Consider the following 25637-nt stretch of genomic DNA (forward strand, 5'->3'; position numbering starts at 1 on the left):
TATATTAAGGTATTAAAAATTTATATAAGGAAATGTTAAATTTTTTAATTAATTTTTTAAATTTAAAATATTAAAAAAATTAAAAAAATAAAAAAAAATTGACCGATCTCCTGCGCGCGCGCACAGTCGCGCACTGTGCGAGCGCGCAGGAGATCAAAACTCTATATATATATATATATATATATATATATATATATATATATATATATATATATATATATATATATATATATATATATATATTTATATCATGAGTGTATTGAGTTTTATCATTTTGTACATGTATTTTTTATTTATTTATTTTTTTTGTGCTTTGCCAATGATGATGAGTTGAGAACGTGAGTATGATTTTTTTTTCTTTTTTTTCTATTGTTATCCTATTTCATTGTTCTTATTTCCTCGATTTTATTCCTTTTGTAAGGGTTATTCTCTCCATCTTTCATTTAAGTAATTCGACATATTTTTATCTTTCTTTATTTTTTTAAATAATTTTGAATATATTTATTGTTTTAGTTAAATAAATAGTAAACTTATTATCAACTTGAGGTATATTATTATATCTAATAATAATACTTTGTTTAATATAGTAAAATTTATATTTCTCTGAATTAGTTTATCAAAATATGAATATAAAAATTTAATTAATAATTTTGCATTTAAAAAAGTGAGAAAATTCAATTTTATAAAAAATAATATTTTAATTTGTTAAAAAAATTTCATCCATATTTTTATCCCAAGTATCAATGAAAAAAGGTGAGAATTTTTTTTTAAAAAACCTAAATTTCTTGTACTGCCTACGGCCTTAAATAGACTTGAATTGATCCCGCTATAAACTATATTATTGTAATATTATATTATTTTATATCAAAATATTTAGGAAGCAACCCCGAATACCTTAATGGAGCCATCCCTGTGAGCAGCGGGGTGAGCAGCTAGAGTATCTGTCCCCTTTCTATATAGAGAGAAAGGTTTGATCTATGGTAGGAATGACATTAGGGTGGGACGAGAACGGATTTGTCATCCTCATTTTCACCTCTGAATTTCATCCCCGTCTCCGTCCTCATCCCCATATCCATTTTTTTGGATCTGGAGAATCCCTGAATTCGAACCATCGGGGATCAAATCCCCATCCCTGACCCCATACTCACTTTCATTCCTAAATTAATTTAATAATAATATTATTTTATTATTAATATTAATATCAGTATTAATAATAGTTTTATTATTAATATTTTAACATTTTTAAATATTATTATTATTATTATTATTATTATTTTAAAAAAATATTATATTATTATTATTTTCAGAGAGGGTTCGGAGATGAGGACAATATCTTCATACTCATCCCGAACTCGTTCCATCCCTAAAAAAATCTCCAAACCCATCCTTGAATAAATCGAGGATCTCTGTCCTCATTTCGAATTTTCTCCACGGGATCCCAAATCCATGAGGAAAATTATCATCTCTAATCCATTGCACTTTCTCTTGTATATGCTTAAGGGCGAGTGAATCAGCCTTTTGCCACTCTACTCAAGGATAACAGTCTATATAACAATGTTGATTGATATAGCTATGTAGACATTTAATTTATCCTCAGATACACGTGGGCATGTAAATCATCTTTTTATAGGAATATTGAGATGAGTAAATCATCTTTTTATCACTTAAGACAGTCGGGTAACAATGTTATTGATATTTACTACGTAGACAGTTGCCCTAATATACACGTAGGTGTGTAGAAGTAGTTCGGATTTTTTGTTCCAAAATTTCTCTATCCCTCATATCTTCTTATCGATCGGATGAATCAGATTATATTTCAAGAATACATTACATATCACGAAGATACAACACACATTTTAAGGATGTAATGTATCTTAAGTAAATAAAAAATATTTAAATTTGTAATTTTTGTATAATTAATTAATTGAACCAATTAGTTGATATTTTCGTTAGCAAGTCCAGAGGAGAAGAATCGGTTTGGAGTAATGCAGGAGGAGCCACGTATGCTTGGAAGAAGATTCAGGGGGGATGAATCTGATTTAATTTTATTTTAAATTTATAATAATGTATTTTTTAAGAAGGTTAAATTTAAATGCAAGTGATAAAAAAATATTGTATTAAATTAAATTTTTAAAAAGTTTAAGCATCTTAATTTTTAAATATATTTTTAAATTTAGAGAATTAAAATTTATTTATTTTTAAAATGGCGCACCAAAGTAATTTTTTAATTTTTAAAATTTTGTTTCACTTTTTTTTTAATTCTTGTAATTAGCTATAAAAAAGGTATAAAATTTAAAAATAAGAATAGTTTTTATTTAACAATTTTTAATTATATATATTTTTTTAATTATATATATTTTTTTATTTTTTTATTAAGATTCTAAATTGAAAATAAAAATATGGATAAATTTAGAGTACTTACCATGAAAGTAATGATATAAATTTAGATTAAAATTGAGTTGTTTTTAGCTATTCATGACTTTTGATAAAAATTTATGATGAATTTAAAATTTTTTAAAAATTATATAAATAAAATTAAGAAGGTTAATTATTCGGATTTTTAAAGTTATTAATGATTTTTATATTAAGTTTTGATAAAATAAAAAGCTAAGTTTTTATCTCATTTTACTTTTTTTTTTTAATTTTATTTCATTTTTACTTATTTTCTTGTAATTAAATATTAAATAATAAAAAACAAATAAAAATATTTTTTAAAGATTTTTTTATTAATCTTCTTTTATATTTATATTTTAGTTTTTTTATTAAAATTTTAGTAATAAAAATAAAAATATGAATGAATTTAAGAGATTGTAGTAACCTAAGGAGAAAAAAAATCTCAAACTAGAATTTAGGTCTCTAATTTTTTACTGAAAGATTTAATCTTATGTGGCATAAGATGATTTACTCCGTCAATTTGTCGACTATATGTTTTGATGTTTGGACAAAGGATTTAAGTTAAATTCACCCTTATATTTGATATGTGTATGTAAATGTGCAGATTTACAGGATACACATATGACTCAGCTTGATGGTTTCGGATCCAGTGAAGAATGAAACATCCGAGGGACCGTTGACAAAGCAGCAATGACAAGGGCCAAGGGAAGCAACTTTGAGACATAAGCGAAGGATGACATTCGGGCATTCGGGATGAGCCGCGGGCTTGAATACATATGAGGGACGAGAGCCAAAGGAAGTAGGCTTGAAGGCAAGAGGTCAAAGCTGCGAAGAAGAGTCAAGTGAGTCGTGAGGGTCTGAGTGCAAGAGAAATATACTTGGGAAGGGAAACCCTAAGTTTAGGGTTGTGTCAGTCGACTGGTACTGGGACCAATCGACTGGAGGTGAGAACAAAGAGGTTCTATGCCCGAACGGCAGGGATCAATCGACTAGTGTTGATACCAGACGACTGATAAAGAATCGTTAGAGAGTCGTTGGCCAGCCACTAGTCGACAGGTGTAAGGACTAGTTGATTGGTAACGGTAAAATAGTCTTGCTGTTTCTCCCCGTGCTCTATAAGATGGAGCTTGGGATGGCTAGCCAAGGTGACGAAATAGAGGTGGTTAATCCCCTATTAGTAGTCTACCTTGAGCTATGATTGGAGTGCGGTGTATTGATCAAGGTTGTACGAGGTTTACTCCACCGAGAAGGAGTTCGCGCTAGCTGGAGTTCCGGGGCTTGATCCACTGAAGGATCACAGGGATCGTCCATCTTACGGGCAGTCGAGGAGTAAAAGCAAGTTATTTCCGAACCACGTATACGAGTTTGTTAGCGATTTGCATTTCTTTCTTAGTCTTTAGCTTTCATACTTGTGTTTGTATTATTTTATATTTCTGCTGCGCAAACTAACATCGTAGGGAGAAGCAATCGATTTGAGGGCACCACATATTCAACCCCCCTTCTAGCTGGCCACAAGATCCTCAACAATTGGTATTAGAGCAAGGTCGCACTTCATCGGACTAATCGCCGAGAAGAGCAACTTTAAGAAGATGACCGACTTGATTGAACCTCCGAAGTTTGAAGGATGAGTCTTATGGGACATCACCTATTGGATGATGAAGATGGAAGTCTTTTTCGACATAGATTGGGACACCATGATGATGGTCAAAGAGTCGTTCGAAGTCCCAAGAGATAAGAAAGGGAAGAGACTTCGACCACGGTATTGGACGGAGAAGCAAACCTCACGATCGAATGCAAATGATATATAAGGTAATATAATCTTAATAGATATGTTGCCTTCTAATGTGATGAGTTGTGTAGGCAAATAAGATAATGCTCACGAATTGTGAATCAAAGTGAAGAAGGTTCTAGGAAAAGAACTTATGCCTACACAAGAAGAAGAGTAATCCAAGGAGATGGATTTAATTGCTCAAGTAGAGGAGGAGCAACCGGAAGTTGAGCAATGTTTAACATCCGAGGAGGAGAAGGATGAAGAAATGTCATCCGCAAGTGTGGATGAGGAAGCATCATCAATATCCTGAAAGGTTGAAGAAGCCAAGACAGATGAAGAAGAGGTCTCAGAAGTGGTCAACCTAATGAGCATCTCCACCGAAGTGAAATCAAAAGACCACATCACTTGCTTCAGGTGCAATGAGAATGGATACTACAAGAGTAGGTGTCCATTGGGTAAGAAAGAGGCAACTCCTAAACTTAATTCAATTCATTTAGAATCTAATTTGAGTTATAGGAAGAAAAAGGAGAAGAAGCACATTAGATGTTTCATGTGTGGTAAAAGAGAACACTACTGCACCAAATGCCCAAGGAAGGGAGAGCTCAAGAAGTTGGAGCATTTGAAGAAATGGGAGAATAAGATAAACAAAAGTCAAGGGGGAGCTTCAAGGATGAGGGAGGTATACCCTAATTCGAATTATAATTCAAATTTTCATTCTTTCATGTATGCTAGGAGAAATAATTTTGATAATCATTGTATGCCCATGTAAAATTTTAGCTTTAGATATCATGATAGAAATATGGCCAATGTAGATCATAACCCTAGGAGACTTATGCATAATAGACCTAGACAAGTTAAATTCTCATTACCTAAGGAGAATAAGATAATGAAAAACCAATACATTAATCCCAAAAAGGGGAGATACATGCCTAGGAAGGGTAGGTCTAGGAATGTTCAAGGTGGACATGTTGACTATAGGTTTAGGAACCTAGAAAGGAAAAATCAAGCTTTGAAAGCAAAGCTTGATAGTTTGAAAAAAATCCTAGATAGATTCAATGTTAGATCTAAGAGTTTAAGTATGGCGTTAGGTAGTCAAAGATCTAACAATGATAGATCATGTTTGAGATACCAATCTAATGGCTCAAATGCTAAGGGAAAGTCTTATGCTAGGGTTGCATATGACTATAACAAGGAGAAGTCAAGAAATAACAAGGAGAAGTCATTTGAAGGTAAGGATAATTTAACCAAGGACAAAGTGTCTAAGGTTAAAAAGGTTAAGTTTATAGGCCAAGTATCACCAGAGGTGCACCGATGTGGCATAGCAATTGTGGATGAGTCACCTTGGGAGGTGACTAAGATTAAAAGCTCTAGAGGAAACTCAAAGAGTCAATTTGGGACCTATGGTCAATGGATCTCAAGTGGATATTACTTGGGATTTTAGATGGGTCATGAAATGCGCTAAGTGGTTTGGAGATGAGCTTAAGTCTCAAACCTAGAGATTTGACACACATGGGTTATGTTTTATGCTTGGAAATATGACATTGGGGTCATATTACATGATAATTGGTTTTGGATATATATATGCCATATAAACCAATACTAGGGATGCATTGTGGTTTAGTATGGACAAATATATCAAAAGAAAGCCAAAACTAGAACTTTGGGTCAAGGTTCAATTGAACCATTTAGATAATTTTTTATTTTATATCAATCTTGGGATCCGAGATATGTATATTTTTAAATATATTTTTTTTCCAAATAGACACGAGTAAAACAGACCTCTCCATAAAATTTAGGGATTTTTTTGATATCTATGGAATTATTGGTGCATATATGAAATCGGGTTCAGAATGTTGAATTGGGTTGGAAAATGGTACCAGTCGACTGGTAACAGTATTTTTCGACCACATAATTTTTCTGTGAGGTTGTGTTGAAGAGGGCAGTCAACTGATGTTGAAGGCAGTCTACTGATATCAGCCTGAAACTATTTTTCGGCACTAATTTTGACTAAGTCAACTCATATAGGTATATGAGATCCATAGGGGATATATACATGAGTTTAGGGTCAGTTTGATGATCAAGTTTTCGACAATTGGGATATTGTTAGAAGCTTTTTAATGTTAGGTAAATGGGGAGAAGGTTTAGTTGGGAAAACCTTAAGTGTCTTTGCATAGGGGGAGTCTTGTGATAGGTTCTTAAATATCCTTGTGGTAAAAATCCTATCTCAATAGGGAGCTTAGGTGTAGGGGGAGACTTGTGATATGTTCCAATGTATGTTTGCATTTTCCATTCGGCAGTGTAAGTTCAAGTGTGTAGCCTTGACAACTTAAGTCCATTCGGCGGTGTAAGTCCAACTGTGTAGTTTTGGCAACGTAAGTCCATTTGTTATTAACATATTGTTTTGCTATTATGTTTTTTCTAACTTAAACATATTGCAAAACATAAAAAAAAAAAGAGATTGTTGGAGCAATCCCAATGGTCCGTGCGACCATGTGTTTTGGTGTTTGGGCAAAGAGTTTAAGTTAGATTCACCCCCGTATTTGATATGTGTATGTGAGTGTGTAGGTTTGCAGGATACACATACGACTCAGCTTGATGACTTCGGGTCCAATGAAGAATGGAGCATCCGAGGGGCCGTTGACAAGGCAGCAAGGACAAGGGTCGAGGGAAGCGATTTTGAGTCATACGCGAAGGATGATATTGGGGACGAGCCGCAGGCTTGAATGCATCCAAGAGACGAGAGCCAAAAGAAGTAGGCTTGAAGGCAAGATGTCAAAGCTGTGAAAAAGAGTCAAGTGAATCGTGAGGGTCCGAGTGAGAGAGAAATCTCGGGAAGGGAAACCCTAGGTTTATGGTTGTGCCAGTCGACTGGAGGTGAGTATAAAGAGATTCTATGCCTAAACGGTAGGGATCAATCGACTAATGTTGACACCAGTCTATTGGTAAAGAGTCGTTGGCCAAATACCAGTCAACTGATGTAAGAACCAATCGACTGATAATAATTAAATAATTTTACTATTTCTTCCCAAATTCTATAAGATGGAGCTGGGATGCTTCCTCTTATGTGCACTCGAGTAGGGCTGTAAACGAGCCGAGCCAACCCGAGCTTTGGGGTGTTCAAGCTTGTTTGATAAGATAATCGAGTCGAGCCGAGCCGAGCTTAAAATGAACCAAGCTTTTGAAATGAGTGTTCAAGCTTGGCTTGGTTTATTTTTTATGAGCTTGAGGTTGTTTGAAGCTTGGCTTGAGCTTGGTTCGTTTAGATATTATCAAGCTCTCAATTCAAGCTTGGCTTGGGCTTGGTTCGAGCTTGGTTTGAGCTTGGTTTGAGCTTGGTTTGTTTAGATGTTATCAAGCTCTCAATTCAAGCTTGTTTAATTGTTTGAAACTTTTAATTGTTTGATTAGTTATTAAGATTGATAATTTAAATTTATTTATTTTATTTTATTATTTATTTAGCATATTGGAAGGGTTTTATTAATAAATATGGTTCGTGAACATTGTTCACGAACGTTGTTCACGAACGTTAACGAGCTGAACACTTATGTGTTCAAGCTTGTTTGTTTAGCTTAACGAGCTGTTCAAGCTTATTTGTTTAATTAATCTTATTATATTGAACGAACATAAATAAACTCTTATCAAATCGAACACCAAACTTATTCACGAACGTTTGGTTCATTTACAGCTCTAAGGACAGCTGTTCATATAACAATGTTAAATGATACTTAACGTGGACAGTTGGCCTCAGATACACGCGGCCGCATTACAACGGATCAATTCTGATATATAGGGAAGCCGTGGACGTACGTGCATGGCTCATGCAGGGAGCTCGAATGCATGCATGTAAAATAAGTAAATAAAAAATATTTAAATTTGTAATTTTTGTATAATTAATTATTTGAATCAATTAGTTGATATTTTCGGTAGCAAGTCCAGAGGAGAAGAATCGGTTTGGAGTAATGCAGGAGGAGCCACGTATGTTTGGAAGAAGATTCCCGGGGGATGAATCTGATTTAATTTTATTTTAAATTTATAATAATGTATTTTTTAAGAAGGTTAAATTTAAATGCAAGTGATAAAAAAATAATGTATTAAATTATTTTTTTAAAAAGTTTAAGCATCTTAATTTTATATATATACTTTTTAAATTTAGAGAATTAAAATTTATTTATTTTTAAAATGGCGCGCCTAATTTTAAAATTTTTAAAAATTTTGTTTCGCTTTTTTTTCATTCTTGTAATTAGCTATTAAAAAAGATATAAAATTTAAAAATAAAAATAGTTTTTATTTAACATTTTTTAAATTTTATTTTTTTTATTAAGATTCTAAATTGAAAATAAAAATATGGATAAATTTAGAGAACTACCATGAAAGTAATGATATAAATTTAGATTAAAATTGAGTTGTTTTTTGATAAAATTTTATGATGAATTTAATTTTTTTTAAAATTATATAAATAAAATTAAGAAGGTTATTTGGATTTTTAAAGTTATTAATGATTTTTATATTAAAGATTTGATAAAATAAAAAAGCTAAGTTTTTATCTCATTTTTAAATTTTTTTTATAAAAATTTTATTTCATTTTTTACTTATTTTCTTGTAATTAAATATTAAATAATAAAAAACAAATAAAAGGCATTTTTCAAAGTTTTTTTTATTAATCTTATTTTATATTTATATTATAATTTTTTATTAAAATTGTAGAATAAAAATAAAAATATGAATGAATGTGAGAGATTGAATTCTCAATCTAGAACTTATGTCTCTAATTTATTATTGGAAGATTTAATTTTATGTGATATATGATTCGTTCACTCCCAGCGTCTTGTCAATTAATCCCTAGATTAATACAGAGGAGTTAAATCATGAATGATTATTAGTTATTAGTACACGTGGTCAAGATAAGAAGTACGTTAAATTTTGATCCTAAATTCTCATATGATAATATCCTGTATCTCAATCAGTACTGTTTTAAGGAGACGGACCGGTCAAATAGTTGAATTTATTACTGAAGGATAATTCGACTCAATTTAAATAAAAATAAATTTTTGTTTTAATTTAGGATTAGTGATAAATCTGTTTTAATTCTCATTTTCTTTTCCCGCCATGAGCGCCGGTTATCATCTCTCTCTGTTTCCCCCTTTCTCTCTTTCTCTCCACCACGTCGCAATGCGTCGCCGGCGGCGATCTACAGCGGATATGCTTCTCTGCTCTCCCCTTCCTTTCGCTTTCTTCCTCGTCATCGTCTTCACTCCCGCGGCTGTGGCGCTCGAGGTTCTCTCCAAATCGAAGCTCCAGAGTTGCGCTAGGGACTCCGAATCTGATAATCTCGACTGCGCGAAGAAGATCGTCCTCAACTTGGCTGTTCCCAGTGGATCGGTAGTGAAGCCCCGTCTCTTCTTTTCTCTTTCCTCGTCACAATTTCTTCATCGCACTTCTCGCGATGAACCCTAATTTGTGATTGTCTTGCGAATGGCAGAGTGGAGGGGAGGCCTCCATCGTCGCGGAATTAGTGGAAGTCCAGGAGAACGAGACGCAAAATATGCAGACGATTAGGTTGCCTCCGATCATCACGATCACCAAGTCTGCAGCATATGCAATCTATGAACTAATGTACATAAGGGTATGGACTTGCGCATCGCTAACTCTGTAGATAAGGGTATCGATAGCTATTACTTTTGAACGAGCATAATATTGTACTGATATTTAGGAATTTGAAAGGACTGCATTTTTCTATTTTTGTGGCTGAAAGTTGGAATATTTTTTGAACTGCAAGAAGTTTAAGTCAACAAATTCTAATATCTAGCAAGACAGAAAATACCTGATTTGAACTGCAAGAAGTTTTCTTCTGTGGTTAGGTAATGAAGAATATATCCATCATGTTCTTCTTTTCCTTTTTCTTATTGTCTTACATATTGTTTCTAGGCTTTAGCTACTTGTAGATTCCTTTATTTTTGTTATGCGAACAAGTTTACTTTTGAAAAATTCAACTTCTTCGTTATTTTCTCATCCCATTTTTTTCTCATTAAGTTAATAGTTCATCATTTCTATTGAGAGGTTTTCTAATATCAATTTATGTGGCACACTTTGCACAAATATAGCTCATTCATTTTCAACCCTTAATGTTTGTCTTCTGCCATTTGTTCTTCTAGACAGGAAGTACTCTGCTTGTATATTTTTTTTCTTGTATGTTTTTAAGTATCTTGAATGTGCTTGTCCTCAAGAAATAAACGAACGGCATGTATACATTTCTGGGATGTTTAATATGCAAGACTGTTCATAGGAAGTTCTCATGTAAGGATGTTGCTATCATCATCCATAACAAAATTTCTGCAACTGAATGTTTTTTCTAATTGCATTTAGATAACATATAAATGTAACTTGTTTTTTTTTCTTCTAGGATGTTTCATATAAACCAGAAGAATTTTATGTCAAAACAAGAAAATGCAAACCAGATGCAAGTGCAGAAGTTGTTAAAATTTGTGAAAGGTGATCATTATAACTCTTTGAAGTTTGTTCTACTCCTCTATAGGTGCATATTCACTTCTCAAGTTTATCAATATTTTTTAATACAACATTAGTGATTCTTGTTGGCAATTTTTGCTAGGTTGAGGGATCAAGATGGTAATGTTATTGAGAATACACAGGTTGTCTTTCATCTCCTTGAAAGCATTATGCATTAGCATTATTTTCTTAAAAGTAAGCTAAGAGAAAGTTGTCATTAAACTTGAAACTTGAGTAAAAGTGTTTAATAATATTTTTTATTCCTTTTTGTTCTAGCCAATTTGCTGTCCATGTGGACCGAGACATCGTGTTCCATCTTCCTGTGGGAACTTATGTAAGCATGAAAATTATGTCTCCTCTTACATTGTGCTTCTGGTTCCTATAAGTGATGCTTTGATGTGTTTGAACAGTTGATAAATTGATGAAAGGGAAGGCAAATACTGCTCATTGTCTTCGATTTCCAGGTGATTGGTATGCCCATCAATTACCTTTCTTTTTTTTCAAACTAGGTTGTTTGTTGTTGAACTTGGGTGTTCTCTATTAACTACTTTTTTTTCTTTCCTTTTCAATCAAGTATGTGAAAGTTGCATAAGTTTTGATATCTTCAATCATAATCAAAAGTTAGTCTAATTCTTGATTTCCTATATTTCTTGCAAGGTTTCACGTATTTGGTATTGGAAAGAGGTCACTTGGGTTTAGTGTCCATATCAAAGTCAAGAAAGGATCTTCACTTTCGGTGGGTTTTCTGATGTCACTGATCACGTATAGTGTTTTTGAAATGTTTGATTAATCTTCAATAGTTTTAACTCTCGTAAAGTTTGGAAAGGAAATCATCATAAGGGAAATTTGATCATTTCCTGACTCAACATTCTTAATGCATATTCTGAATAAGTTCTTTATAATCTTCTTTGATTTAGGGGATTAAGTTTATCTTATTTATTAGTCTTAGTGTTTTTGCAGGAAGTTGTTGTTGGTCCTGAAAATAGAACAGTGTTATCAAATGACAAGTTCTTAAGAGTCAATTTAATTGGCGATTTTGTTGGATACACAAGTTTGCCGTCTTTTGAGGACTTCTATTTGGTGACACCAAGATCGGTATGTTTACAGGACTTCACTGTGTACTTCTTGAGAAAGCCCACAGATAGTTTTTGAAAAAGAAATCGAGGCAATTTTTCAAAGCAAAACTATCACTTCAAGTATTTCTTGCTTCCTAATAGGGTGTCTATCACTAGTTGGAAGGAGTAAAATACATGAAAATGGAATTTTGGTTGCATGTCTGGATCTTCCTAAGCTTGGAATTGCCAATGGAAAATGCTTTAGTCCATTTCCTTGTTTCAGCTTTTACAAGGACATGTATGACTGTTATTCTTGAGGAAATATTTTAGGAATGAATCACAAATTATGCTGTTTTGTACTTTTGAAATAACCTTAACATCTATGTAGATGACTCTGCTTCTTTTCTCGTAACATATTAATATAGGAATTCAGGAACTTGAACTATGGTCCCTTTACTATCAATGTTCTTAAAATTTTGTGCATAGAAAGTCAATATCTGATCCTACTGTTATGTTTGTCTTTTTTTCCCCATATTGCTAGGGTCCAGGAGGTCAACCAGAAATTCTTGGGCAGAATTTTTCAAGATGGATGTTGTTGGAAAGAGTGAGGTTCTCACTAGATGGTTTGGAGTGCAATAAAATCGGCATCAGTTATGAAGCATACAGGTCCCAGCCAAATTTCTGCTCTTCCCCATTTTGGAGTTGCTTGCATAATCAACCATGGCATTTTTGGGAAGTAAGTAATCTTGAAGATAAGGCTTGTTCTTTTTCATTTATATTAATTTATACAAAATTGTCACATTCGGATTTTAGTTAATCTTGTATCGATGGTTATCTTATGAACAGGCTGATCAAAACAGAATAAGAAGGAGTCAACCACCTCAATATATGGTTGAGAGGAGATTCGAAAGGATCAATCAACACCCAGTTAGGTTCAGGAAACACTATCATTTTCTCTTTGGATACAACAGATCTTGAACCTCTACAATTTATTGTTTTCAGAATGCTGGGAGTCATACGTTCTCAGTTGGGATTACTGAAGTCCTTAATTCTAATTTATTAATAGAGCTTAGTGCTGATGATATAGAATATGTCTATCAAAGGTATCTTCTGACTGTGGACTGCTCATTCATTTGTTGTGTCTCACTTCCATGAGTAAACCTAGAAAGAGAATTTATATTTCTTCTAGTCATTGATTATTCTTGCATAAATCATTAGCTACTATCAAGTACGCAAACTCACTCTGTTCATTTGCGGTCATTGAAAAACCTATTAATGCCTGTATTGTGTTATAGATCTCTTTGTACATTTTAAATGCTGCTAAACTTTGTGATTCACAGTGCTAGAAGTGAACAATAATCTGGTTTGCATGGTGAAACTGATGAATTATTGTGATGATTGGTGTTTCAGTTACCTTTGACAATAGTAAGGTTGCTTCTTCACAATGATCCTGAGACCTAGTTTAGAGCCATGGAAGTAGCTTTCTCTTCAATAAGGTTAGATAGTCCTCCAAAAACTTACAGTAGGCTCTACAAGTGATATTGTTGTTGTAGAAACCATAGGGAAGTCGACTGATAAGGAACATTATCTTAAACTATGTGTCAATGTCTTTTTAAAACACTGTATTATCTTTGTCTGTGAATCTAATTATTTTTTGCTGAACATCAGCCTTTAATATGGTTGGTTAGCAATACTAAAATACCTTTTTCTTTCTTTCAGGAGCCCTGGAAAGATCTTGAATATAATGATCCCTACCTTTGAAGCCTTATCACAATTTGGCACTGCAAGAATAGCAGCTAAGAATACCGGTAAACTAGAAGCATCTTATAGCTTAACGGTATGTATTATGTGTCTCACCTTTCTGGTATCCTGCAGTTACCATTAACAAATATTCATGACATTTGACCATACTATAAATTAGTATCTCATTTTTTGACCAATTTTTTTTGTGCAGTTTGACTGTCTCAGTGGCGTAAGTTTCATGGAGGTAAACCTATTTCTTTTCTTCCCTGCTATTTGCTAATGAAGTTATTGTGTATATGTACTTTGTTATAATGGAGGAGAGTGCCAGATGTTCTTTATGATCGTAAAGTACTCTAAGACTGGAAGGAAAATTGCTTGCTTCTTGTTGTTGTATTTGAAAATGTGAATCATTCTTGATTACTATGACATTCTATTTGAGGCTTACTTTGTATTTTCTTAGATGATTCTTTTTGCGTGACTTAAATTGTGGAGTCCAACGGATGCAGGAGCAATTTTTTATAATGAAAGCAGACGAGGAGGTTACTCGGTCATTTTATCTCTATCCAACAACAGACCAAGCTGCAAAATATCAATGTGCAGGTTCAATCTGAAAGGAAATTTTGTTTGGGATTTGCTTAGTTACTACTTTCCCCTAGCATTCTCATTGTATTCATGACTTCCAATCAACTTATTGCTCCTGGGCAGCTATCTTGAAGGGTTCTGATTTTAGTGTACTCGATCGAGCAGAATGCCAGTTTACTACCACAGCTACTGTTCTTGATAATGGATCTCAGGTAATCAGATTTCACAAGTTAAGTTGAATTCTGTTTGGTGTGAAGTTGCTTTTGATTTTTCCCTTTAGTATCACATTTAGTCATTACACTTTATCCACTTTCTTTCAGCTTAGTTCTTAATATTGCAGATTGTTCCTTTCAACCAACCAAAGAAGCCCGGTGTTAATGGTTTCCTTGATGCTGTTAAGGGCGCCTGGAGCATGATATGGAATGGGTTGATGGATTTCTTTACAGGGAAAACTTGTAGGTATGCATCTTGCAATTTTGTGATCGTAAAGTACTTCTAAGTTTTATAAAACGATAGTTAGACCTGTTATATTATATGAAGATAAATGTTGGGTTATGACTCAAATATATGAGGAAAAAAATAAGAGTTGTAGAGATGAGGATATTAAAGTCGATGTACACATACAAGGATGAACAAGATAAGAAATAAAAATATTAGAGAGAAAGTTAAGATTATACCTATTGGGAGAAAACTCCAAAAGATATGTTTAAAATGGTATGGACATCTACTTAGATGACTGATAAATGTTCTAGTTAGACAATGTGAAATTATGATAAATGTACACATCAAACGAGGAAGATAAGAAAAAAGACTTGATTAATAACAAAATAAAACAAGATAAAATTTATTTAAATATGAATGATGATATAGTAGGGGAAGAGTACAATGACGTAGAAGGATCCATATAATTGATCCTACATAATGGAATAAGACTTAGTTGTCGTCCTTATCCATGAACTGCTTAATATATTTTTCTAGTGGAATAAGACTTGGTTGTTGTAATCGTTATTATCCATGAACTGCTTAATATATTTTCTCTCATTTTATGATCTATTGAACCTATGGTTACTTGGCTTATATGTATTAACCTGCCTAATGCCTCCAGTGTCTGTTAAGTATTACTCTTGAATTATTTCCTTTTGTGCAGAAGTAAATGCCGAGGCTTCTTTGATTTCAGTTGCCACATACAATATGTATGTGTGAGTTGGATATTGATGTTTGGACTGCTTATAGCATCACTTCCAACAGGTATGTGTCCTATACATTTAGTTTCGAGTCCACTATGAACATACTGGACGAGTAACATCTCTGGAGTTGCAGTTGCTGTGCTCCTCTGGCTTCTGCATCAGAAAGGATTCTTTGATCCAGCTTACGATTGGTTTAATGCACACTTTGGAGGTGGCACAAATCATAGAAATGAATACTCAAAGAATGCCAGACATCACAAATCAAAAGACCTCGATCTGCACTACAAGCACAGGCTGAAACCTTTGCATGTTTCACAGAAGCGACAAACTGTTCACAAACATAAAAACCACCACTATCAGCTTCCAGATGACAATCAGATTCATCTTCACAAGGTAAACCACAAACATAAACATAGTAGAAGTCACCTGTCGATTGAGATGAACGATATGAAAGAATTGAGAGACAAACGTGTTCACCACCACCACCATCACCATCACCATCATCCTCATCCTCATCGTAATGAAGAAAACCTGAGTAAAATCAGTAACATATGACTGTAAATGATATGGATGTTGCAATTTCAGCTGTGTTATTGGTAGAGATGCTTTTCCATTTCTTGTAAGTTAATACTGAAGGAAGTATTTATCTGTGAATAAAGAAGATTTCTGTTCTTGTGATCCAAATTCTCGCTTATGCAATCGGTAAGTCCTTTTCATCTAACAAAAACTCTTTAGGACACCAGTCAGAACGTGATTAAAATGGTTCAGTATTCAAAGTCAGATTCTTGTCATATTATAGATTTGTTCCTCGTTGACAAAGCCAGGTGTACACCAGTGTCCTAGTTGGAGACGAACTCTTCTTTGTTATGCAACTCTTTGTCTATCAACTCCTGCAGGTACTCTTTGGAAGCAATCATGAGCACACTACGGGCCAAAAGTCACAATTGGAATCAGCTCCTGCTTTGACATGTTAAGGTTTGCACCACACTTCTTGATGTCTTAGAAATGATAGTGTTGTCATTGTACCATGTATCTAGCTCTTTCATCTTATCTTCTCATTGCTTACTGGATTGCACATACATTCTTGATAGAAATAGATTAATTTGTAATTATACTATCTGCTTGCACCTTGTTCTACCTTCTCATCATCTATTGGATTTCCAATCACTTCTTGATATAAATAGATTGTCAAATTCTGCTGCACACTGTATAAAAGGAGATGATGAGTAGATTATCTTTAATTTAAGTTAGTCGTTTTACCTTTAGTTATTTTTTTTTTAAAAAAATAATCTAGGTGTCCAGGCTTTTAATCTCCAGTTCATCTTCAAAGTATATCCGGAACCCAACTTAGGTGTATTTAGAGGTCAACTTTTAGAATATTCATCCATTCAAACTCTTATTCTTTTATTTGTTCCCTTAAGTGATTCTAGTTTGGCATGATGGAGTTAGTTAACCCAATTGCTCCTTCGGTCATTGGATTTGTTTGGCCTGATCGATTAGTTTGACCTGCTGTCTCCTTCAGCCAATTTGCCTGTTTGCCTTGGCTAACTCGTCTTAACTGATCCTACCAACTTGACTTATAAATTTCTTTTGGTCAATCCACTTGATCAGTTTTTTTAACCAACACCAGGTATCCCACCTTTTGAGCCGACCAATTCTATTGATGATTGATTTAGTTTATGAAATTTTTTTACTAATCATTAAATCTGTAAATACTTGCAATGGATGATTCAACAGCTTAACATTTTAGATTTATCATCCGATAAGAGGAAATATCCTATAGTACATCATAGTTAAGAATTGAATCGTAAATGCTTGGGAGGCTGCACGAGTATGAAATTTAGTGTTTGTGAGTGCTAAGACGTTGGCTAGGGTTTAAGAGTAGACCCAATCATAACTTGGAATTTCAGTTTGATGATTCGGAATTGTCTGTTCGACGGTTCATAATAGGTCAATCCTTAACTTGTTAAAACAGTTATGATTCACTATTCGAAACTATTAGTTTATAATTTACTATGGTTCAAGATTATTAGTATTTTAAAAAATATTTAAAAATTATAAATTTATAAAAAAAAAATATGAAGAAGGATTTGCACCTAAGTTGCTTACCTATGCTCTATGATTTTATAAGAATACTCTCAATCACCATCAGTAAGAATTGTTTTTTAAAAAATAAAAAATCTTCTCTCTCTATCAATGAAACTTACTGTTATTCTTTTTCTCTGAATTTTAAATCACACTAATCTAAATAAACTATTATAGATTTGAAAAAACAATTATTTTTTTTCTTCTCTTACTTTTTTTTTAACTATTAACAATAGTGACATAAAAACATTTATTAATTAATCATTAAATAATTAATTAATACATTAAAATATCAATCCTTTATAGCTGGGTTAAAATACTAGGGTTTTTTTTTAAGAGATCCTGTTAAAGTCTCGACAAAATAAAAAATATATATATAAATAAAATTGTTATATGACTATTTCGTAAATGTTACTACGGACTGCCCTTTTAGCAAGTCCATGACAATTTTTTATTTTTTAAATATAATTTTTGTTTTCTTTCGTTCTAGCCAAAATTGTTCATCGTGCCTCCTCACCCGTCGGCCACTTGTCTGACCACCGACGGCCTCTGGTTGCCTGGACTCACTCTAACTATAGACAGAAGGAAAGGTGAATCATTGGGGATTGCGACATGGATTCTAGCCATGATCTGATCCGATCATTGTAAACACAAACACATACATTTCGCCCTTGGATATAAAATTCTTGGCTCTATCCTTGACCAGCGGTGAGGTAGGCACGATTGGCACACCGACGGCACGGGTGACGTATTTCGGCGAGGAGAGGAGAACGTGGAACAAAAACGTAAGAGAAAAAAATATATTTAAAAAATAAAGAAAAATGTGACATGGCAGATCCGTGAGAGCGGTCCGTAGTAATCTGCTTGACCTGATTACGGACCTGGCTAGCTAGCTCAATGTCAGAGTCATCATAATGAGTAAATATTATTGTATAAGGAGGTACGAATAGACTTAAGTAGCATGTGTGAGCTAGTGGAACAAGTAAGACGACGATAGAGATGTGGTCAAGTAGATTAGTAGAGTAAATGAACAAATTATGCTATGAATTTATGATATTCTATCACTTATCTCAACAACTAAGCACGCATATCTCTAGCTACAAAACCATATCAATCCTGTCATCTCTGATGCTACAAATTGATTTCACTACGTTTAGCTCTTTCCCTTGTACTCTTCTTGCTTTCTTCCATATTGGCCACCAGAGTGGGCCAGGGCTTGACTCGGATCCACGCACTCTCGTTCTATTCTTTTGCTAAAAGACATCAAAACCAATTTTTATTTAATATAAAATAAAATAAAAACAAAAGAAACTTTAGAACGTTGTCATGTTGTGTAATATAATGTAGCCAAATGCAACGTTCCATTCCATTATTTGTGCCAAACAAACTAGAATCCTTCCATCGTTTATCCTCTCTTTAAACATATTTTTCATAATGCTGAAATCATCTTAAATAAAGAGAGGCAAAAAGGGTAAAAGGGGAATATACTCGTCCCAGCGCCCCCCGCTAATTCGTTCCAGACCACTACGGAGGAAGTAAATCACGGACGACTAATAGCCTTTGAAATAGTAATTAGTACATAAGAAAGACATTTATCTCAACTTTGCCGAGATTCAAACTCCAAACATCATGATAATAACATCTCATGTACTAGTCACTAGACATATAATCACGAATTATGAAGGATATTTAAGAGGAGCATAATTACCTTTGCTATAATAAATAGGTGCACCTCCCCATGTAAAAGGTGTTATGTTAGGATAACTATTTATTATAATTTATGTCCTTCCAAAAAATACGGGGTTTTTTAGAGAGAATGCTAAAACTTTATTCCTAGGTATATGAGGATTGAGTCATAATTGTGATGAATTAACGGATAAATTTTTCTTAATAGACGATTAACCTAAAAATGCTGGGTTGATAGGTCGTCTGCTACGAGCCTGATGATTGATGAAAAACTTACCTATGGCTGAGCCGATTATCCCATAATTAATCAGTGTAAGATAAATATTTGATGTCAACTTAAAAAATAAAATAAATAGGGGACGTAAATGCGAGTCACCAGAGTGTTGGTTGTCACAATATAGTGGTTAATTCTTGCAAGTTGCAATGAGGTTTGATTTTTTTTTCTAGGACATATAACACATCAAACATCCTCGATGCTTGAACTTCTAGTAATGTTGGGCAGCCATGTCAGGAATGGCTTGCACTCCTACATTGATTTATCCATTGGATAAATTAAGGAAAGGATGTCTTTCTTATTCACATCAATTTCTTTATACCATCTCTAAAATTTAAAATAAATCATTCAATAAATTTAGTCAATCATTTTTCACTACACATTATATTAACTATTTTAAAATTTCTATTATCTTTATTTTTTATTATTTTATTTTTTCTTTCATTATTTTTTTCTAATATTTATTTTTCATTACTTAATATATTTCTTTTATTTTTTTAAATTAAATAATATTTTAATATTTAGAGGAAGAATAAAGGTTGTTGCTTGATGGAAAGATTTTTTTAATATAAAATATAAAATATAAGTAAATTTTGATATGTAGCATATCCTTATACTTTATTAATCGGATAAAAAGCTTTTATACCTACATTATCAATAAAAACAAATAAATATGTGAATTAATTAAAACATTTTCATTAATTATCCTATAAAACTGCTTAATACACCGCCGATAAATAGAGGAGGAGGAAGCGTCCGCAGAAAATGTGAAAAACGCGGTGTTTGAAGCCACTTCTGCGAATCCAACGGCGACGCCAGCGACCTCGCCTGCTCTCGAATGGATGGTGACCGCCGACTCCTCCTCTTCCTCCTCCGCTTCCTGAGTTTGCCGCCCTCCGCCAAGTCTCCAGGCGAAGACCTCCTACTCTCCTCCAAATCGCTCACCCTCTACCCCTTTTGCCACTATTAGCTTCCGAAAGCTCGCTTCTTTACTCGCCGCCCGGCCGATTCAGATGCGCGGCTAGGGTTAGGGTTTTTTTTTATGTTCCTCGATGGGGGCCGAGGTTTCTAGGGAGGGGATTAGCGGGGAGACGGGACTCGGGGACTTACCGGAGGGCTGCTTGGCGGAGATCATGCTCCGGCTTGAACCACCGGAGATCTGCCGGCTGGCGAGGCTCTGCCGCACCTTCCGTGGCGCGGCGTCAGCTGACCTTGTTTGGGAGGCCAAGTTGCCGGGCAATTATAGGTACTTGTTAGGGAAGCTACTGGAGAACGAGAATTCTCGGGGAAGGAAGCTCAGCAAAAAAGAGATCTTTGCTTTGCTTTGTCGTCGCAATGCCTTCAACGGATCAAACACGGTACGAAAATTTCATCTCTTTGCTTTCCCTTTTTTTTTTAAATCTTAATTTCAGTTTAAAATTAGGGAAAAAAAATTGAAAGGGGGAGATTTTGTTCTATCCGCTTCTTCATGTGCAAGTTGTATTTTGTGTTCCTCTGCCATTTATCTGATATGCATTGGAATTTTTTTTGGTTTTGGTGGGATGTGTAGGAGTTTTTCCTGGAGAAAAACAGATGTTTGATTTGTATATCAATTTCTTCAAAGGAATTGTTAATTACGGGAATCAATGATAGGAGACACTGGAACTTTATTCCTACTCCTGAATCTAGGTAAATGCCTACCTACCTCACCTTTTTTTATTGTTTGCTTCAACTTGTTATATACTTGCTTTGTTATCTTATGTTCTTAATTCTTGTCAAACTTATTCAGTGTTGTGCTTACTTGGAGGATAGGAAGTTGGATGGAAATGAAATTGTTTCAACTTGTTATCCATTCTTTTTCTATACTTGGAAGGATCGAATCGAAGGAAATAATATTTAGTATGTGTGTTTGCTAGATACTTTAACTTCATCTCCCTCTATTCCCTCAGATTTGGGTTTGAAATAAAATAGTGGAATTGAACTTAACTATATTCCTTCTTCCTAGAAACTTCTTTACAAGTAAACAAGTGAAGCTAATGATTCTGTTTCTTGTCCCCTTTTTTTCGCCTTTCCTTCTTCCATTCACTCAAACACATCGTATGTCTTTCTTTGCTTCAGGATATTCTTATGGTTAACTGCTTGTATCTGTTTCTCATGTTCATCCATGTGTCTGAATAGAAGATTGATTCAATTATATGAAAACTAGTTTAGTTGCAAACGGTTAAGTGTTGGGATTGATAGGAAGTCATTGTAGAAGTATGTTTTATCTGTAGTTTTTGGTGTAATAGAAGAACACATGCTACAATTGGAAACAATTATGCAAAATGTAAATTATGATGGTGAAGAAGGGGATTGACATTGTTATTTCTTTGCCGGCTAGGTTTCGCATGGTTGCATACCTTCAGCAAACATGGTGGCTAGAGGCGCGTGGGGAATTAGAATTTTGCTTTCCTGAAGGCATGTACAGCCTATTTTTCCGACTTCATTTAGGTCGGGCCGCCAAACGACTTGGCCGTCGGGTTTGTAGCCCTGAGCACATACATGGATGGGATAAAAAGCCCGTAAAGTTTCAACTGTCGACATCGGACGGTCAGTTTGCTCAATCCAAGTGTTATTTAGATGAACCCGGAAGCTGGATCCATTACCATGTAGGCGATTTTATAAGTAGAAGCTGCAATATACCAATTAATATCAAGTTCTCTATGATTCAGATCGATTGTACTCACACAAAAGGCGGCCTATGTGTCGACTCAGTTTCAATTTTGCCCAAGGGCTTTCGACCGGGCTTCGATCCTGTCACTTTTAGCACAGCATAGGAGAACAACAGAATGTAGTGTTTCTTGCCCAAGGATTTTGAACCAGCCTTTGATCACACCATCTATGAGCATGATTCGTTCGATACAGAACAATCGAATGTAGTGTTTCTTGCTATCGGTTACGATTTCGCGACCAGCCTTCGATCCCATCACTTTTAGCACAGCATAGGAGCATGAATTGTTTGATACAGAACTATGTACATATTCTTTATCCCCTTGTGATATATTTGTTTTATTGTGGAAGATGAACATCTTTTAGAAGAAAATATTTTGACATTTATATAGTAATTGTAGATCTTGCTAGCTTTTATGTATGATAAGTGACAGGGAATGAAGTGCATCTTTATTGTGTGGTGGGTGTTGTAGGGTTTCTTGACTCCATTGAGGAGATTTACTTTTGATTATTTAGGATTTCAAAAAAAAAAACAGGAGTCATTTTGCATTTGGTTAAAATTGAATCGAATTAATTTAATTTTTAAAAATAAATCGAATTGATCTAAGTTTGTCACAAATTGAATCAATTTAAAATTAATCATTGAATAATCGAATTATATGTAGTCAATTGTTCCTTCGTTAATAATTTTTTTTAATTAGTATAATGTATTTAATTTATGTCGCAAATCTCAGGGATGCAGTTTGATCAGAAAATGCTCACAGAATGCTCACAGGATGATTTATTAATTTAATATTTTTAAGTTAATCGTTCATTTTAAAAAATATATCTGTTAATTTATTAATTTATTAAAAATTGAAACTCAAGTTTTTAAATACTTATAAATTGAAAAGGTTTTATGTCATTTCATCATTCCAAAACTCACTATATTCTAAGGACATCCACTATCTTATTATAATATTTATTATCTCATCAAAAACATATGAGGTCCACTGTCACATATTCATTATAACAACATTTTTCTTTCACATACATTTCTTTTAACATTAACACTCATTATTTGTGGGTCCCACAATCCACTTAATTATTTTAAAATTATAACATATTAAATAAATATATTTTAAAATATTTAAATTATTATTACTATTTTTAATAATAATCTTACTTTTAAAATATAATTTTATTAATTTTCAAAAATAATATTACTTTTTTAATATATTTATTAAATAAAATAGATGTTTGTGAAAGACAAAATTATTGAATGAAAATATGTGTATATATTGATGGATATTTCCTGACTATTGCATGGGAACAGATTCATCTTAGAAGTATTTTTCCCTTCCAATATTTTTCTATTGGAGCTTCTCTCATTCCTTTTATCGAGCATAATGATGCGAATCGGGCTTTAATGAGTTCTAATATGCAGCGCCAAGCAGTTCCACTTTCTCAGTCCGAGAGGTGCATTGTTGGAACTGGACTGGAACGTCAAACGGCTCTAGATTTGGGGGTTTCCGCTATAGCCGAATACGAGGGAAAGATCATTTATACTAATCCTCACAAGATTATTTTTGTAAGTAATGGAGACACTATATATATATATATATATATATATATAATTTCTATATTCTATATATAAATATAATTTTGAAATTTTTTATATATATAGGAAGTTATGGCTACGTTTTATAATTTGTTCTTTTATGATTTGTTCCGTAGAAAGAGATCCACACAACTGCAACGCCACGTTAAATGCACAGTAATATTATAACGAGGTATTAACGTGGCATTGCGGTTGCTCTAAGGGCTGCCACTACATCATTACGAGAGATTCCTTCATTAATAATTATAATAAAAAATAGTTCATCCATCCTATACTCCTTTCATAGTTCATTTTCATTAGGACGGTAAACTAGTCTAGTTAAGGATGACAATGGATTCGGACGGGTTTGACCAAATCTGGAACCCGCCCCGTCTCTCTTTGGACCCGCTCTGTCCCGCGAACCTGACGGGGCGGGTCTGGGTTAGACCCGTCATATTTAAAATATATTTATTTTAATATTAAAATATTATAAAATAAAATTTTAATTATTAAATATAAGAAAAATTATAATTAATTATATTAATAAACTATATATTTTATTTATAGATATATGGGCCCGGGACGGGTTTTGACGGGTCCGGTTAAACTCAGTACCCGTCCCGGACCCGCCTTAGACCCGTTTAAGCGCGAGACGGGTTTATTATGGGGGTCGGATTTGAACCGGCCCTATTGTCATCCCTAAGTCCGGTTGTACCAAACAAGAAAAGACTCAAGCTTAGGCTCGATTCATTATCCCTAAGTTCGAGTTTGACTCGAGTTCGATTCGAGTTTTAGTTCTTAAGCTCGATCTCAACTCGTAATAAAATTGAATAGTTTGAGTTGGGCTAAAAACAACACGTTTAAAAATTTAATAAGCTTAGTTTGAACTTGTTTAAGACAATTAACTATAATAATTAATAATATATTATTATATTTTTTATTTATGTGATATTTGATTATATATATATAAAAGTCTCTTAACGAATACGTTGGTAAGTCTCTAAATGAACATGTTCGCGAGTTCATAAACTAAATATTATTAAACTCGATCTCAGCTCAATAATATTTTCGAACTCGAAATCAAACTCGAACTCGGCTCGTTAACTTAATCGAACGAACTTTTTTTTTAATCGATATCTAAATATCTCACGAGTGGCTTGACTTGTTTACCCCTAATTTTCATATTACGTGAAATCCTTCATCCGTAATTGATACATATGTGGATGCCACTCAATTGTTAAATTTACTATATTAATTTCGTTGTATCAGTCAATTAAATTCTGACGAATCGTAATTTTACAATTACCAAAGTCACATTTTTGGAATAGTTGCAATAGTGTTAATATATATAAAAAAGATTTTTTTATCGATATTTTTTTTTAAAAAATAAAACTATAATAAATAATTCTAAAAGATAAATTGATTTATGTTAAATAATAATTTTCATTCATTTATTTTTTTATTAATTTAGATATCAAACCTTCGATCTTATTAATTCTGATCTCATAGATTAATTATCAGGAAAATTCAGAAAGTACAAGTGAGTCTTATCATGAAACTCCAACTTCATTCATAGTTCAAATTCTATGGTCCTCTCGGATGGATCTAGTGACTAGTACATGAGATGTTGTCATCAATGAGGTCTGAGGTTCGAATCTCGATAAAGTTAAGATAAATATCTTCCTTATGTGTTAGTCACTATTCCAAAGGCTAGTAGTCGTCCGTAATTTACCTCTTCTGTGTTGATCCTGGGATAAATTGACGAAGAGACTAAAGACAAACATATTCACCTTTTATCATCAATAGTTCAAACTCCACGAGTACTTAAAAATATCTAATGTGAAATTCAAACTTTGTTACATAGAAATCATCTTTGCCTTTTACCATCACATTGTGTCATATTAAATCATAATTGTCACTTTTTTTTAAAGTAATCCTATCGTCACTTTATTTATTAATCCTCGAGGTGACTTGTGTGACCTCATACAAAATTTTTTGGAGTCATTAGGATAAATCAAAATGGATTGTGGTAGGCTGATAGTCCATTTAAATGGTCAATGTTCTTCCCATAATTTCTTTTTAGAGTATG

The 25637-nt window shown here is 33.5% G+C and overlaps 2 protein-coding genes across 3 annotated transcripts; both read left to right on the forward strand.

Moving 5' to 3' along the window:
• The first annotated feature begins 9283 nt into the window (after positions 1-9283).
• LOC122027509 (protein HAPLESS 2-like) lies at positions 9284-15913 on the forward strand. The gene is made up of 18 exons (XM_042586502.1): positions 9284-9544; positions 9645-9788; positions 10566-10654; positions 10773-10812; positions 10946-11003; positions 11080-11140; positions 11327-11405; positions 11630-11764; positions 12266-12460; positions 12571-12651; positions 12727-12827; positions 13444-13561; positions 13679-13711; positions 13974-14067; positions 14173-14261; positions 14390-14508; positions 15197-15297; positions 15370-15913. The coding sequence occupies exons 1-18, from the start codon at positions 9335-9337 to the stop codon at positions 15789-15791; spliced, it is 2169 nt and encodes a 722-aa protein (XP_042442436.1). The 5' UTR covers positions 9284-9334; the 3' UTR covers positions 15792-15913.
• A 4104-nt stretch (positions 15914-20017) lies between these two features.
• Positions 20018-22425, forward strand: LOC122027429 (F-box protein PP2-A13-like). Of its 2 annotated transcripts, XM_042586384.1 has the most exons (4): positions 20018-20639; positions 20831-20949; positions 21641-21849; positions 21972-22425. In XM_042586384.1, the coding sequence occupies exons 1-4, from the start codon at positions 20334-20336 to the stop codon at positions 22064-22066; spliced, it is 729 nt and encodes a 242-aa protein (XP_042442318.1). In that variant the 5' UTR covers positions 20018-20333; the 3' UTR covers positions 22067-22425. The 2 variants fall into 2 exon arrangements, with proteins under 2 accessions (XP_042442318.1, XP_042442317.1); XM_042586383.1 differs by having other exon boundaries at positions 20019-20639; positions 21641-22425.
• Positions 22426-25637: the final 3212 nt, after the last annotated feature.

The sequence above is a fragment of the Zingiber officinale genome, chromosome 10A (assembly GCF_018446385.1).
Source record: "Zingiber officinale cultivar Zhangliang chromosome 10A, Zo_v1.1, whole genome shotgun sequence".
Classification (NCBI taxonomy): domain Eukaryota; kingdom Viridiplantae; phylum Streptophyta; class Magnoliopsida; order Zingiberales; family Zingiberaceae; genus Zingiber; species Zingiber officinale.